This window comes from Lampris incognitus, chromosome 4, assembly GCF_029633865.1.
Source record: "Lampris incognitus isolate fLamInc1 chromosome 4, fLamInc1.hap2, whole genome shotgun sequence".
In the NCBI taxonomy this organism is placed as follows: domain Eukaryota; kingdom Metazoa; phylum Chordata; class Actinopteri; order Lampriformes; family Lampridae; genus Lampris; species Lampris incognitus.
The window spans coordinates 13,148,002-13,161,020 of NC_079214.1; the positions used below are offsets into that span (position 1 = coordinate 13,148,002).

The 13,019-nt window shown below is 48.3% G+C and overlaps 1 protein-coding gene across 1 annotated transcript; it reads right to left on the reverse strand.

The window, feature by feature from the left end:
* Positions 1-225: 225 nt before the first annotated feature.
* On the reverse strand, positions 226-10,235 carry lamp1a (lysosomal associated membrane protein 1a). The gene is made up of 9 exons (XM_056278688.1): positions 9,896-10,235; positions 7,240-7,346; positions 6,907-7,126; positions 4,452-4,613; positions 4,117-4,316; positions 3,509-3,634; positions 2,116-2,182; positions 1,850-2,017; positions 226-1,690 (listed from the first exon to the last, which is right to left on the reverse strand). The coding sequence occupies exons 1-9, from the start codon at positions 9,945-9,947 to the stop codon at positions 1,551-1,553; spliced, it is 1,242 nt and encodes a 413-aa protein (XP_056134663.1). The 5' UTR covers positions 9,948-10,235; the 3' UTR covers positions 226-1,550.
* Positions 10,236-13,019: the final 2,784 nt, after the last annotated feature.

Here is a 13,019-nt window from a genome sequence, read left to right on the forward strand (position 1 = left end):
GTGCTGTGTCCCCCCTGGTGAAACTCCTCACTGTCAGGTGAAAAGAAGCGGCTGGCGACTCCACATGTAGCGGAGGAGGCATGTGGTAGTCTGCAGCCCTCCCCGGATCAGCAGAGGGGGTGGTGCAGCAACCGAGATGCCTTGGAAGAGTGGGCCAGATTCAACTGGAGAGGAAAAATATGGGGGGGGGGGTCCCCAAAAAAATCATCAAAATCAACATTGGGAGTTTTTTTAGGTTTATTATTGAATTCAATAAAATACACAATAGAAATGAGATCCAAGCATTTACTATAAAAATATGATCATATCACTACAAGTCATATTAACTGTACTGAGTGCGTGTGGTAGAAGTCTTTTTACAGAGCCTCTGAAGAAGAAAAAAAATTACACTTTGCCAACATCAATTTGTCCTGTTCTGCAGGGTCGTGTCCCTTGGCCCTGAACAGACAAAACACAAATGCCGACAGCCCGAACACGAGGATCTCCGTCGTCGCCAGCAGAGAAGTGTGCCAGATGTTACATGTTTTTCCCTTTTCATAGAAAGAGTGGGCATTGTCAATAACACAATGGTCGCTAGCAGTAGAAAAGATTAAATTTTAAAGATAATAAGCCGGGATGTTTCACACTTGGACGAAGCCTTGGTAGTGCTGATCTTTGTGTAGTAGACCGCAGCAACACAGCAATGTGAGTTGGCTCAGCTGCAGTCTAACTTGATCATATACTGATATACTGAGCATTTATATATTACCAGAAATCAACACAACCTTACGCTCCTGCCCCTAAACTATATGATTTTATAATCGCCGTTTATTACAAAGACGTACACTTCCTGAAAAGCTAAACACAAATTCGGGCCGATTCAGTCAAACTTAACGTATTTCAGCGAGAGCGGAACAAAGCAGAATTGACCCATCCAGCCATCCATCCATCCATCCAGCCATCCAAACAGTTTACCCCGCTCCCAGGGTCATGGGGATGCTGGAGCCTGTCCCAGCAGTCACTGGGCAGCAGGTGGGGAGACAACCTGGACAGGCTGCCAGACCATCACAGGGCCCACACAAACATTCACACCTAGAGACAATTCAGTATGGCCGACTCACCGGACCCACACAGACAAAAGACAAGCAGCGTGATATTGAGGGTCCGTTCTACGAAACGTCAGTATCATTCTTGATCATCGACACGGGCTTTACGATGGCATACGTTGCTCCAGTGTTCCCAAAATGCAAAGGCTGGACTACCTAAAACTCACAAACAAGCTTTTACTGGACAGTGGTTGCTGTCATAACAGATGTTGGACTTCTCTTTGTCATCCCAGGAGACAAGTTAAAACAGAAAAAAAAATATTCAGAGGTCGCGTAGGCAATGCAAAAACACACACACACACACAAGCATGCACTGCAGTGTAGCTATTGCTTATACCCATTCACACGTGCACTCGCACAGTCTACTACTCGTTCTCTCTCTCACACACACACACGCGACGGATTATCAACACACCACTCATTCAGATTCTAGTTACATGAGGTGATAGAATCAGCTGCATCCATTCAGATGGTTTGGTACCCAGCATGGCTCCTCTTCCTGCCGATAAGATAGGCGATTAGCACAATTAGCACCAAGCCCGCCAGCGCGGCTCCCACCACGATGGGGATCAGCATTTGGTCTTGGTCCATCTGACACTCTTCCGCTGGGGACAGAAATGAGGAAAAAAGAGAAGAAGGGATTTTATCTCGCTCAGTATCGATCCCAGAAAAGTGTGCTGCTGTGCAAATGCTCCTTTTGTGCGTTGCCTGACCTCCATATTTGCAGTCAGATTCACACCCGGGAAAGAAAAGAGTTGCCCTACCTGTAGCGAACTGATTGGTGGAGACCCCGAAGGGCTGGACCTGCAGTCTGAAGGTGTTCAGGGTGAACGCTGGCACAACAGCCAGAGTCTGCTCAGCACTGCACATGTAGGAGCGGCCCAGCGTACTCCTCAGGTAGTCCAGACTGGTGTTGCTGGCTCTGAAGGGAGCTGGGTAGACACCGAGAGAAACGGGACGGGGCATCTTATGCAAGTTGTGTTACCTGAGCAGAGTATATGTAGCATGTGGCCTGTAAAGGTTGTCTCACCTGTCATATCGGGCCAAGCGGCGTCCAGAGTTACGCCGCTGAGGTAATACTTGTTAGACGTGGAGTTCTGCAAACACAACGACAGTGAACGAGGCGAAGCGGAGGAAAAAAAACACCCATCTGCACTCGCATGCACGTAAATACACAAAAAAAAATGTACATACACTACCGTTCAAAAGTTTGGGATCACCCAAACAATTTCGTGTTTTCCATGAAAAGTCACACTTATTCACCACCATATGTTGTGAAATGAATAGAAAATAGAGTCAAGACATTGACAAGGTTAGAAATAATGATTTGTATTTGAAATAAGATTTTTTTTACATCAAACTTTGCTTTCGTCAAAGAATCCTCCATTTGCAGCAATTACAGCATTGCAGACCTTTGGCATTCTAGCTGTTAATTTGTTGAGGTAATCTGGAGAAATTGCACCCCACGCTTCCAGAAGCAGCTCCCACAAGTTGGATTGGTTGGATGGGCACTTCTTTGAGCAGATTGAGTTTCTGGAGCATCACATTTGTGGGGTCAATTAAATGCTCAAAATGGCCAGAAAAAGAGAACTTTCATCTGAAACTCGACAGTCTATTCTTGTTCTTAGAAATGAAGGCTATTCCATGCGAGAAATTGCTAAGAAATTGAAGATTTCCTACACCGGTGTGTACTACTCCCTTCAGAGGACAGCACAAACAGGCTCTAACAGGTACTATTTAATGAAGATGCCAGTTGGGGACCTGTGAGGCGTCTGTTTCTCAAACTAGAGACTCTAATGTACTTATCTTCTTGCTCAGTTGTGCAACGCGGCCTCCCACTTCTTTTTCTACTCTGGTTAGAGCCTGTTTGTGCTGTCCTCTGAAGGAAGTAGTTCACACCGGTGTAGGAAATCTTCAATTTCTTAGCAATTTCTCGCATGGAATAGCCTTCATTTCTAAGAACAAGAATAGACTGTCGAGTTTCAGATGAAAGTTCTCTTTTTCTGGCCATTTTGAGCGTTTAATTGACCCCACAAATGTGATGCTCCAGAAACTCAATCTGCTCAAAGAAGTGCCCATCCAACCAATCCAACTTGTGGGAGCTGCTTCTGGAAGCGTGGGGTGCAATTTCTCCAGATTACCTCAACAAATTAACAGCTAGAATGCCAAAGGTCTGCAATGCTGTAATTGCTGCAAATGGAGGATTCTTTGACGAAAGCAAAGTTTGATGTAAAAAAAATCTTATTTCAAATACAAATCATTATTTCTAACCTTGTCAATGTCTTGACTCTATTTTCTATTCATTTCACAACATATGGTGGTGAATAAGTGTGACTTTTCATGGAAAACACAAAATTGTTTGGGTGATCCCAAACTTTTGAACGGTAGTGTATACACTGCAAAGAGTGGCGGCATGAGGTTACCAGGGTGAAGATGAAGGTGAGGTTGGTCGTACGCTCCTGCATCAGGACCAGGGTAGCGCTGCTGGCTTCACATGATCCCGAGGCAGCTGTCAGATTGGGATGCAGGTTGACAAGTTCCTGGACAGTCTGGCAGGGTGGAAAGAAAGATAATTTTTTTCCCCCAATTGTACTTGGCCAATTACCCCACTCTTCCGAGCTACCCCAATCTCTGCTCCACCCCCTCTGCCGATCCGGGGAGGGCTGCAGACTACCACGTGCCTCCTCCGATACATGTGGAGTCGCCAGCCGCTTCTTTTCACCGGACAGTGGGGAGTTTCGCCCGGGGGGAAGTAGTGCATGGGAGGATCACGCTATTATCCCCAGTCCCCCGCCCCCCCAAACAGGCGCCCTGACCGACCAGAGGAGGCGCTAGTGCAGCAGCTTCCCACCTGCAGACACAGCCAATTGTGTCTGTAGGGACACCCGACCGAGCCGGAGGTAACACGGGTTTTCGAACCGGCGAGCCCTGTGTTAGTAGGCAACGGAATAGACCACTAGGCCACCCGGACGCCCAAGAAAGATTATTACTAAGGTGACGGATTTTTGTTATTACGTAGGTTTCATGTTACCTTATTCTGGGACGCCGACATGAAGGAGACGTTGAACTGCAGTCCCATTTGGGCCAGGAGACACACGGTGCCGTTGCTGTTGGTTAGGGTGTAGTTTCCCCGTTCTGGTGGTCCTGGAGTGGGGACCGGCGTTGGGGACGTCGTCGGTACAGGAGGAGGGGGAACAGTGGTACTGACTTGATCCGCTACACACACGCTTTCTGGGAAGGAGACGCGATGGAGGAGTTTGAGGCCACCGATCCAACTGGTCACACAGACCGTCAGATAGACAGACAAGACCGATAGACCCCCCCCCCCCCACACACACACACACACACACACATAATAACACCTACCAGTAGGACTGAGGTCATCTCCAGGCATGTATGCTTCCAGCTTCATATCTGAGAAAGTGACAGTTACCCCGGCCGCGGTAACGGATGCAGGGCTAATACAGCGGTAGGTTGTGTTGACCCTCGCCCAGATCCCGACAGAGGTCAACACCACGGTGACCACACCTGAGGGGAATGAACAGCAGTGAGGGAGGTTAGTGGCAAGCCTATCACACCAGTGCATGATGAGAGGCCGTAGGTTTGATAACCGGGCTCGTCTTTTTAACTGCTAAGTGGAATGTTAATGTCGGCAATTAATGGAGTGATTACTTGCCATTGAGTCCAAGGCATACATGTGTAATTTGCATGTATATGTTGGAATATTGTAATAACGGCAAAGGAGTTTTGATTTATCCAATACATGTCACTTGACCAATTTATAATTGTTTCATGATTTACAATTATAACCTTGGGCACTGGTGGCTTCTAAGAAATTCTGCTGCCGGTAATTTATTTAAAAGGCAATCAGCCTCGAACTTGAACATATGGACCATGTTTCGGTGTTTATATAATAACTTCACTATTCACAAGATTTTACTACTTTATTAATCCCTGTGGAGCAATTCTTCCTCTGCATTTAACCCATCCTAGCTGTGTAGCTAGGAGTAGTGGCCAGCTGCCTTGCAGCGGCTGGGGACCAACTCCAGTTCTTCTTTCCATTGCCTCGGTCAGGGGCACAGATGGGAGTATTAACCCTAACATGAAAGTCTTTCTGATGGTGGGGGAAACCGGAGCACCCGGAGAAAACCCACCGCAGACAAGGGGAGGACATGCAAACTCCACACGGGGGACGACCCGGGATGACCCCAAAGGTTGGACAACCCCGGGCTTCGGACCCAGGACCCTCTTTGCTGTGAGGCGACAGCGCTGGCCACTGTGCCGCAACATGAAATGAAAATGGCTCATTTCTCCAGTCATATTATGCACATCAACTCAAGGCAAAAACAGAATCCCAAAAATTCCGCCTTTTACTTATTTTACGTCAAAATTGAATCACCATAACTTCCTCTCAACAGACAAGCCTTTATGATTGTGTCACCAAATCTGAGCGGCTCAGCGAGCAACCAATAATCCATCCATCCATTATCCAAACCGCTTATCCTGCTCTCAGGGCCGCGGGGATGCTGGAGCCTATCCCAGCAGTCATTGGGCAGCAGGTGGGGAGACAACATGGACAGGCCACCAGGTCATTACAGGGCCGACACACACACACACAAGCACACATTCACACCTAGGGACAATGTTTTGCACCGTCCAATTGAATGCTAAAGGATTGAATGACATCCCTCCCTACCCTTTTTTTTTTTCAAGATTTTTTTTTTGTGTGGTATTTTTACCTTTATTGGACAGTGATCGTGAAAGGCGGGCAGGAAATGGGAGGGGGGGGGCTAGGAAATGCAACAATAGTCGCCGGCTGGAATCGAACTGGCGATGGTTGTGACCATGTGGTATGAGCTGTAGCCATTCAGCTACAGAGCCCCCCCCCTTACCTTTTGTCCCACCCTAATATCCTGTTTTACTTGGAAATACGTCACATTACGTTAAGCGTGATATGCTCTGAATGCTGCTTAATGTTGTCTTTGGTATGCCCTTATGAGATATTAAGGATTTATGAGTCATGTGGTTAAAATGTGGCCAACCTGTCATTTAGTTATCACTGGCGGATACAGAAAATGCCGTACCAATCATAAACCTTTAAGTGGTATCAAAATCGCTAATGAGCAGAAAAAATAAAAAACCAGAGAGACTTTTTGCCTGCAGCCATAACAACATGTACCCTGGCAAATGACGGAAGCTAAGCAGGTGTGGGCTTGGCTAGTACTTGGATGGGAGACCTCCAGGGGAAATAAGTTGCTGCTGGAAGTGGTGTTGGTGGGCCAGTAGGGAGTAGTCTTCCCTCTGGTCCTAAAGAAGAAAAAAAAATCCTAATGCCCCTGTGCAGTGACGGGGACACTGTCCTGTACGAGACGCCGTCCTTCGGATGAGACGTTAAACCAAGGCCTTGACTCACTGTGGTCATTAGTTGGGGGCCCCCTGGTGTCCTGGCAAAATTCACAACCTGGCTCTCTCCATCTGGGACCTAATCATCCCCCAGGGGGAATTCGCTCAATGACTCTTCCCTCTCCACCTCAAGCTGATGTGTGGTGAGCATTCTGGCACAAAATGGCTGCCGTGCATCACTCAGGTAGGTGCTACACATTGGTGGTGGTTGAGGCGAGTTCCCCCCCCCCCTTCAATGTGAAGCGTTTTGGGTGTCTGGATAAAATGCTATTATTAAATTTACCTTTGCGTTTGCATCTTTTTGTCTGTATGTTAGTATCCACACTAACCCTGGGTACACATCAATAGGTTTAGAGAACAAATGACATCTGGTTGATTGTAAAGCACTGTATTGTACGTTGCATAGTCTTGTTCTCACTAGAGCTGTTGGCCTGTGGGAAGATGGAGGGGTCACTGAGGTTGTACTGCAGAATCAGGTTGGACACGTTGTACATGCTGCCATTGGTGGAGAAGCCCAGGCTGAGGGCATGGCCGGTTCCAAACACGCCCACCAGCCACGGGAAACTGGCATTGCTGCCGCACGAGCTGCTGCTTGCATCAACTGTGGTGGACTCGGGGAGAGACACCTGCGCCGTACTCTGGGAAGAGGTGGGAAACCACATTAGCTTAGAAATTCAAACAGACGGCATTAAAGATACAGAACTGGAAACAGGTAACAGTGTTTCTGCAAAGGGGGCTGGTCAGAATGTACCGTGGCATTGGAGGTGTTGTACGTGATGGAGAGAGAGGCGGACAGCTCGGCCTTGATGCAGGTGGAGTTCCCCTCCCTCACCTCTAGAGTAACAGCCCTGGCATAGCCTGTAGAGGACAACACAAGTGCACTTTGTGACTTTAACAGCCTCCAAACATAGACTGGTATTGCAACTTGGCATGTTTATGCGCGGTATCTAGCTAACACCATGATCTGGCTAACTTCAGACATACTTCCTTTTATGAGAAACAAACATCATCGGTGGTTCAGGACCACACCACCATACAGTCTCCAACAAGGTAGAGAAAAGCAGGTCAAACCAAAACCAGCCAAGCGCTGTAGAGTTATAAATGAGAAACTGAAACCATAAACACGCATTACTGCTAGTCTGTGCACAACATTGACCCACACTTGTGAAAATCAGAAATATGACGACGATAACGCCGCTTTCCAAGGCTTACCGACAAGGCTAGAGTTAGGCAGGGCTAATTTGATGACACCATTTTGAAACCTCAGGAATTGAGTGAGATCCAGGGGTGATCGTGTTTGAACGCGCCTTAACTTTACTTCTGCACTTCTATTTTTAAGAGGTCACGGGTTTATGACGTTACAGCTGTCATAACTAATGATAAGAAAGTTGACTGGTTCATGTCACAGTCCTGGAATAACACAGGCCAAGATGTTCCAGGTACATCGTGGTCAGGAGAATATCACGTAATGTTCTCAGAAGATGCCCCCACCGTTTCCAGCCCTGCATCCTCCCTATGCATAACTCAGACGTGGACTTGCCAATCATTCTGTCCAAACTCAGCCAGCTGTCCCTGGTACACCACACACAAGACTACTGATCCCCTCTTTGTCTACATGTTGCAGGATGGATGTGTGATGCCTGCTGAAAACATCTTCATTCCTCAAACACCTGGCCTCGGGATTACGATTAGTGCATTACAGGCCACCCCAAACTGAGAACGGTCACTGTGTGATGTCAATGAGACGCCTTAATCCTTTACAGCAAACAGCATTCTGGACACCCTTGTTGGCCGGTTTCATGAAACGACATTTAAACCAGAGCCTGATTTGCAAATCATGTCCAGAACACGAAAGGTATAGTGATCCAGCGAGTCAACTGGGGCACAAGCACCAGACACCACAGCGGTGTTATGTTGTCATAAAATATGCATATCATTAGCATAATTAAACGACCATGTTACATTAAGGGCCTAATAAAAATTGTTTTGTTATTTTTCTAAAAAAAAAACCTATACGTTAGCCTTCAAATACAATCAAATCATACCAACCACGCAACATGAACGCCGAGATAACCTCATAATAATTTCTCGTAAAAGTCAAATTTACAATCGTATCTTGTTTCCATCGTCGCTGCCTGTCACTCGTTTATGACAGGCCATTATCTTTGTTGACGGGCAGTGGTCTGCTCTCCCTCTCTCCTCCCCATGTATGCAAGCTGAAACCTGATCGGGTTTTATTGCCACGAAATTCACAGCTGCATATTATATATATATATATTTATTTATTTATATAAGCCCTTTTTTTTATCAGAGCACTCATATCAGAAAAATGTCACACTGGCATTTGAGTTGTGCAGAAAGGTGTTGAATGAATAATGACGGTTCACCACAGACCCACCACAGCAGATGCGCTGCCAGACAGACAGTCGGGCAGCCTGCGAGGACGCAGCAACAGCGACGGTCGCGGCTGTAAAGGCAGAGCTGCTCAGAGGGTCTGGCTGCTCAGAGGGTCTGGCAGCTCCGAGGGTCTGGCTGCTCCGAGGGTCTGGCTGCTCAGAGGGTCTGGCAGCTCAGAGGGTCTGCAGCTCAGAGGGTCTGGCTGCTCACAGGGTCTGGCTGCTCACAGGGTCTGGCTGCTCAGAGGGTCTGCAACTCAGAGGGTCTGGCAGCTCAGAGGGTCTGGCTGCTCAGAGGGTCTGCAGCTCATTGGGTCTGGCTGCTCAGAGGGTCTGCAGCTCAGAGGGTCTGGCTGCTCAGAGGGTCTGGCTGCTCGTCTGGCAGCTCAGAGGGTCTGCAGCTCAGAGGGTCTGGCTGCTCAGTGGGTCTGGCTGCTCAGAGGGTCTGGCTGCTCAGTGGGTCTGGCTGCTCAGATGGTCTGGCTGCTCAGAGGGTCTGCAGCTCAGAGGGTCTGGCTGCTCAGTGGGTCTGGCTGCTCAGAGGGTCTGGCTGCTCAGTGGGTCTGGCTGCTCAGTGGGTCTGGCTGCTCAGAGGGTCTGGCTGCTCAGAGGGTCTGCAGCTCAGAGGGTCTGGCTGCTCCGTCCGCACAAAGCCATCCTCTGATCCTCATGTGAACGGCTCCGAGGGCAAAACGCAGAGGCTCCATCTCGGCTTCACCTCCCGAAATGATCCGCTGTCATGAGTGACCATTTTATCTTTTCGACATGCGGGAGCGCAGCAAGCGGAGGCCGCCCGTCCCCTACCGCGACACACGCGACACACCGACGTCCATCACAGGGCCCGTCTAAGTCCCTCTCTTCACACACGCGTGACGCATCATAATCTCGCTGTGCGTGCGTGCGTGCGCTCGCTACACCGCCCGCAGCGCGCTGGGAAATGATGGACATGTCTGGACTGACGGTAACCCGCCAGCGTGACGGCGTAAGACAACGCCGCAGGGACCCACTTACCTAGAAACGCCAGCCCGGCGACGAGCGCAACCAGCGAGTGCGAGCGGGTCATGTTTCGAATCACGAGTTGTCCCTATGAATAAACACGGGCCCGGTTCCGATGGCGCAGGTGGGTCGGCGCGCCGCGTCCACGCGACCGTCAAAATTTAGCGACGTCAATCGCCGCAACACACACAAAAAAAACAAAAAACAGCCGAGTGTAATTCCGCCCGGTCCTGTTATTACGACGGCCGGCCCTGAATAATCCTCCTCCTATTCAACGGGTGGTGCTCGGATCAAGCTGCGGACGAAAATAAAACAACAGAGGTGGATATATCGTTCAAGTGCCGTGGAGAGAATTGGCCCCGTCATGTGAGCTGGTGGGTTTAGAAACACCCAGCAAAAATCACGTGATACCCCCCCTCCCCCCCCGCCCCTCCACCCGGAAACTGGCGGTTGCCTTTTTCCAAGTATACCTGGCTGCAGCCGGCAGAACGGGGGGGGGGAAGGGGGGGTCAGCGTTGAACCTTTAATCCCGCCCACCGCGAGTTGATTGGTTTAAGTGGGTTAAAAGTCGATTTGATTGGTTTGAGCTGGTTGACGGTCGATTTGATTGGTTTGGACTCGGGTTTGGGCGGGGCTAAAACACAAAGTCCGTTCGTCATATGAAAAGGCCTTACCCGGTATACGTTACAGTTCATGTGATGAGGGTTGTTGCCCCGCTGTAAACTCTTTCTCTCAACAGTGATCGGCCCATCCAACCATTTTGCTTATACTGTACTGCACATTGTACGTATACTAGTGTAAACTACTAATAAGACCCGTTAGTCCCACGGGTTTGACCCTTTGGCCGAGCGGTTAGTGACGTCGCCTTGTGGTGCAGTACACCTCGTATCGAATCCCGCACCGGGCAAGAAATAACCGGTTACACTGGTGGCAGCGGCGGGATCCGGAAATGTGCAGATCCTCAGAAGTCTCTTCGGAGCCCGGGAAGAACAAGCGCGAGGGTGCGCTTCCGGGGAGGGTGACGATTGTAAACTACCAATATAACACGTTAGCCCCTAGCTAACGGGTCTGACCCTTTAGCCGAGCGGTTAGTGATGTGTCGCCTTGTGGTGCAGTACACTCCATATCGAATCCCGCACCGGGCAAGAACATAACCGGTTACACTGGTACGTGCTGTCATGTCCAGCTACCTCAGGCAGGTATGTAAGCAACCTGCTAACATCTACCTCAGCATCTCAGATGTAGCCTCTGCACCATTGCACCTTATCACCTCTTATTTCGCTTGTGTAGGTAATTCCTTATGTATGTGTTTGAAGACTGTTGTGTTGTTATTCTGTGTTAAGTACACTGAAAGAGCAAACCTACATGGCCATTGGCCAATAAACATGATTCTGATTCTTAACCAAGGGTTGACAATTCAAACATCCAAATATAAACGCCTCCATAAAATGAGCATGGTGTCACTACTGGTCTTCCGTAGGGTTCCAGTCATTTTTACTTCTTTGTTTTCATCCGAAAGGGGAAACGTGGCCACAGCACCGACCCTCATTACAAGACTATTGACAGGTGGAATGTAACTACAGTACATTTACTCAAGTACTGTACTTTTACAAATTGGAGGTTCTTGTGCTTCACGAGAGTGTTTCCATTTTATGCAGCTCTATGCTTCTGCTCCACTGCATTCAGTAGGAAATGTTGTACTTTGACTCCACTGCATTTATCTGACAGCTGATTACAGGTTACTTCTCAGATTACAGTTTTTTTCATACCCTTCCTGTCCAGTGAAAACTATCTCCAGACTTGGTGATTTTTGAATGTATGTGATAAACGGAAGGATTAAGTGTTCCTTTATGGGTTGATAACGCTCTACTTCCTAAGGTAAATAACAATAATAATAATAATAATAATAAAAACCTTCGATTAGCTGGAAAATGCATTGTCGCCAAGCTGAAAACAGGCTGTTTTTCTGAGCTCATGAAAAGTTCACTTTGAGATACGTGGTTCTCAAAGGACAGTGACATGACAAACATGATGATCTTATAGAATATGATGCATTGCTGTAGATTAACAGCATATAAAATTAGCATAACCTTAAACAGCCACAGCAGTAAAATACAACATACACATTAATGCAGCAGTCATATAAAAAACAACTAGTAAAACACTGACTGACAGTTCTGTTTGGGGGGAGGGGGGTGGGGGGGTAGCGTGATCCTCCCACGTGTTACACCCCCCTGGTGAAATTCCTCACTGTCAGGTGAAAAGAAGCGGCTGGTGACTCCACATGTATCAAAGGAGGCATGTGGTAGTCTGCAGCCCTCCCCGGATCAGCAGAGGGGGTGGAGCAGTGACCGGGGATAGCTCGGAAGAGTGGGGGGTAATTGGCCAAGTACAGTTGTGGAGGAAAACAAAAAACGATTGCAGGGGTTTAAAACACAACAGCGGGGGAAATTACCACTTCACTGTCATAGCCTTTTTCTCATTCATGCAACATAATAGTAATAATAATAATAACAACAGCAACAACAATAATAGTGAGGCGAGGTCAACTTACAAGGCCTCACCATGAAACTTAAAGAGGCCATATCATGCTCATCCCAGCTCTATATTTTTATTCTGGGGCTCAACTAGAGTAGAGTAGCTTTTTATGATTCACAGTTAAAAAAATATTAATATTTCTCTTATACTGGCCCTTTATGTAGCCCCCTCAGGTCATCCTCTGTCTGAAACAAGCCGTTTCAGCTGTTTCTTTAAGGCCGCCCTCCCTAAAATCCCACCGGCCAACTTCCAGAATCCTGCCGAGGGGAAGCACTCAGTCGATGTGACCGCCGCCTCATCCTCTTGTCGTTGTCGAGGTGCTGAGGGCGGCCCAAACTAGCTGTAGGGAGGGATTGTGAAAATGTGCTCCACGTGGATAAGTAACGGAGGAAACGCTGGACTACTAACGAGGCGTCCCAGGCGGTGTTTTCTGTCGGAGAGAATCGCTCCCTTCGGTGTGGACTTTGTAACCCTGCAGCCATTTTGCATGCACCTCCCAGCTATAAACAGTAACACACAAAAGGAAAGGGAAAACCCCAAAAAGCATGACATGGCCTCTTTATATACCCGGCTGTCTGATATGCCCTGGTGCCGACCTGGC